The sequence below is a fragment of the Labrus bergylta genome, chromosome 11 (genome assembly GCF_963930695.1).
Source record: "Labrus bergylta chromosome 11, fLabBer1.1, whole genome shotgun sequence".
In the NCBI taxonomy this organism is placed as follows: domain Eukaryota; kingdom Metazoa; phylum Chordata; class Actinopteri; order Labriformes; family Labridae; genus Labrus; species Labrus bergylta.
The window spans coordinates 15740364-15744678 of record NC_089205.1 but is presented as its reverse complement, the minus strand read 5'-3'; the positions used below and the strand labels follow the sequence as shown (position 1 = coordinate 15744678).

General features: G+C 41.0%; 1 protein-coding gene across 1 annotated transcript; it reads left to right on the top strand.

Moving 5' to 3' along the window:
• On the top strand, window positions 1-4315 carry cryba1a (crystallin, beta A1a). Its single transcript, XM_020639382.3, has 6 exons — window positions 1-292; window positions 1321-1387; window positions 1555-1673; window positions 2718-2859; window positions 3192-3334; window positions 3750-4315. The coding sequence occupies exons 2-6, from the start codon at window positions 1349-1351 to the stop codon at window positions 3895-3897; spliced, it is 591 nt and encodes a 196-aa protein (XP_020495038.1). The 5' UTR covers window positions 1-292; window positions 1321-1348; the 3' UTR covers window positions 3898-4315.

The window sequence follows — 4315 nt, the reverse complement described above, 5'->3', positions numbered from 1 at the left end:
GCTGTGCCAGGACTGGTGATCCAGCCCACTGGTCATGGACCATTTGTAACTTGTGCTTATCTACACTGGGCACGGTGCCCTCCATCCAGTCCCCCTGCAGCAAGCTAAAACCCAGAAGCTCAGAGCCGAACAATGACTGAAGCAGCAATGTGCTGACTCCTGCCCGGACCCACAGGCCCAGCTGCTTTTCAGCACCAGCATGTATAAATAGGTCCGTTGAGTCTGGGGTCAGGACGTCGTTTTTGTGGAGCCCCCCTGTGAGCACTGCACTGCTATTCTTTGGGGCGGTCAGGTAAGCCCTCCATCTGAATCTCATTCATCCTATAGATGTGTGCAGACCATTGTGGCTTTACATTATTGTGTCTTTTGTTCTTGTATTTTCTGCTGAGCCACTTGAATGTATGAACTGAGTTCAGATATGCAAATGCTAGACAGACTGACCTAGCATAGGAAGACAAAACAGCTTTGTGCCTCCATCATCGGCATGTGTGAGCGTACAGGGAGAAAGGTTTCCAACCCAAACATACTACATGTAAAGAAAAGTGTTCTTACATGTAGGTCAAGATCTTCTCTAATGCTGTATTAACAAAGTGCATTCCATAAGTGAGGATATAGAGTATAATAGCACAGGGGCGTTTAACTATGCATCGCTTGGCTTCAGATATTCAGAATACTTTGGACTGATATTATTTGGAGCCATTAATATTTGGCTGATTATCTTTGTCTAGATTGATAAAGCAAGTAGCTCAGACTCATACATTCCAACAAAGCAAATTTCAACAGGCTCCTAAATTCACTGGTTGATCATTAATGGAAATATACAAATACATGCACAAAATACAAAGTGCCGTAGATGGTCAGCAGTTAAGCGTACTCTGTGCCAGCTTGGACACAGACAAGTTGTAGACAAGTTTCAGAACTAGTTGTGTTGTTGGAGTCAAATGATCTCTTGTTTCTTATTACACTTTTCTTCTAAATACTGATCGTTAAAGTGTTGTGTAAAAGCAACATCACATTGTAGGGAGTGTTGCTGTCAGAATGACTGTGATTTTCTTTTCAATCAGCCTGAGACTTCTTCCTAATTACAACTGAGCTGAAATACAGTACCACCTCACTCCCTCCTATACGTAATTGATTGATTTATTGACAACAGGAAACACTGAATATATGCCTCCCACATGGATATTGATAACAAACATTTGCTCATTAAGACATGATCCAGCTTGCTTGGAGTTGTCGCAAGGCTGCGTTAGAACTGTGACCTTTAATAAGTCTTTGATTATGAATATAAATATGATTCCCTCACTCTCTACTCTGCAGGTAAATCAGTTTTGAGATCAACTGTAGTATGGCTCTAAATAATCCCAACCCACTGGGACCATGGAAGGTGAGTGGGATGGACTTGAGGATGCTTAACAAAAGAATAGTATATTTTTAATCTTAAATTCCTGCCTGGCCTGATGACGTCAATGATGTGTGTGTGTCTGTACACACATCAGTGTGGGAGCGTGGCATGTGCATACTACATGTATGCATTTGTGTGCTCTTCTCTAGATCACAGTGTATGACCAGGAGAACTTCCAGGGGAAGCGTCTGGAGTTCACTTCTGCCTGCCAGAACATCATGGAGTGTGGAGTCAACAACATCCGCTCTGTGAAGGTGGAGTGTGGAGCGTAAGTCAAACAAAGAACTATATTAAGGAACACTTTATAAATATGTTAATAAATTCAATATTTATTTGACTAAAGAATACAATTGTTCTGCCAAAATAGGCTCAAATAAACTATTAATGATGATTGAATTTAACCAATCAGTCAATAAAATTTTCCACCATGACTGGATGGGCCGAGAAAGATGGACAGAGGGAGAGACAGAAATAGATGGAAAGACAGACATTCAGACAGGGAGACAAGAACATAGGAAAAAGTACAAACAGCAACAACAATAATAACAGATAAGTAAGACTGCAAGATGCAAGCCGGCATCCACAACAACAATCCACATGAACTAGCTAGGAGAGCTGGGTGTGTCAAGTCCCCCGACAGTCTAAGCTTGGGGCAACATAAATGGCAGCTGGTCCAAGTCTGAACCAGCTCTAACTATAAGCTTTATCAAAAAATACATTTATAAACCAACTCTTAAAAATTGAGAGAGTGTCTGCCTGATTGGAATATAAATCCAAAGGAGATGGGCCTGCATGATAACTGGAGGCTATACCTCCCATACTACATTCAGAGACTTGGTAGGACTGTATTCTAGGAGCATAATGTTGTTGAGGTGTGCTATGGCACTATGAGCCTTTTACAGTAAGATATGGTGGTATCTGACCATTGAGAGCTTTAAGGATTTTAAATTCTGTTTTGGATTTTACCGGAAGTTAGTTCAGAGAAGCTAATATGGGAGATATTACATTTTCCTGGTTCTTGTTACTGTAGAACATATCATACTGCAGCATTTTGGAACAGCTGTAGAGTCTTTAGAGACTCAATAGAGAAGCATTTTTATCGATAATTGAAGTGATTTACCATTTAACACCTCAAATGCAGTGTATATGTAATACATATTTGTAATAAATAAAGATATGTAATAAAGATCTCTCCTATTCACAAAGAAAAATAAATACTAGGCCTTATATAGCAGGTTTAGGTACGTGCAAACTGGCTGTTTTTCCAGAGTCCTAATGGCTGTGTTAATGTCCCTCTATGTCTGTGATACAGCTGGGCAGGATATGAGCACTCCAGCTTCTGTGGACAGCAGTTTGTGTTGGAGAGAGGAGAGTATCCTCACTGGGAGTCATGGAGCGGCAGCAACGCCTACCACATCGAGAGGATGATGTCTTTCAGACCCATCTGCTCTGCTGTGAGTCTCCCCCTCCAAACTGTTTCCTGCTGTCTGACTTCTGATGTGTCTCACAAAAACATTCAGAGTTAAAATGTTCTAAATTTAGAGCCAACAAAGTACCTCAAGATAATAATAGACTTTAGTGCAACATGATCTTAAATGCAATACAAGTATTTGGATATCTCAGACAAATGAGATAAATTTGGTTAAAATTCTGTATCCTTTTTCCTGACTGGAATGCTTCCTTTTAATTCTCTGAGCTTTGCAAAAATGTTTGCTCTAACTGGTTTCTACAATACTAAAACATACAGTTGATGTTTGTCTTGTCATTTTGTATGCTGTGTACACAGAACCACAAGGAGTCTAAGATGGTTTTGTTTGAGAAGGAGAACTTCATGGGACGGCAGTGGGAGATAAACGATGATTACCCCTCTCTGCAGGCCATGGGCTGGGGCAACAACGAGATTGGATCAATGCAAATCCAGAGTGGCTCGTAAGTCCCATCTTCTGAATCAACATGGAGTGATTTTCAAAGGCTTCTGCCATTTCATTAACAATTGAGCTAAATGTAAACACCATAGAGCTCATAGTATACAATTATGTGTAAAATGTGTTTCGATACACATGAATATGTTGAGACTTTACACACTTTTGTTAAATTATAAAACTGTACTTTAAACTTCAAACATGTACAATATGCAGACAGAGAAACCATAACATAAATATTTGTCACTAAATAGCCTCAATTGATTGATATTTAGGCCTACAGCTTATTTCTTCTTGCATTTATTTTGAATCTTGCCTATTTTAAACCTAAATGCATTTAATATCATGCAGGCAACACACCCATTACCATGTAAACCACAGGCAGTATTTATCATTAATCACTGTTTCTTCTCTTCCCCAAGCTGGGTGTGCTACCAGTTTCCTGGCTACCGTGGTTACCAGTACATCATGGAGTGTGATCGTCATGGCGGCGAGTACAAACATTACAGAGAGTGGGGCTCCCATGCTCAGTCCTTCCAGGTGCAGTCGCTGCGTCGGATCCAGCAATGAGACCTGCAGCCTTCTCTCCAAACCTCCCGCTCTTTACCTCCTTCACATCCTCCACCACCACCTCCTCCTCCTTCTTCCTCCACCCAATCATTCCAAGCTTTAGCCAGCTGTATCAGATCTTAACCTACTAAGGCTGATGCTCCCTGGTGCTTCACAATTAAGATGTTTGCAGCACTTCTGTTTTGTTCTGTTGCCAAATGAGAAACAAAGAGAAAAAGCAACCGAAGAGAAGCCCCTGACTGATGCCCCACTGAGGAGAGAAGAAGAGGATGTTAAAGGCTATGTGTTGGCAAGGCAGTCATGTCACAGAGTCAGTGCTCCTCATATTTGTGGGTAAACATGGTGTGACCAGTGATCAATAAAGAGGGAACAGGCAACATGAAATAAACAGACAAACAAGAGTCTGTTGCTCTACTCA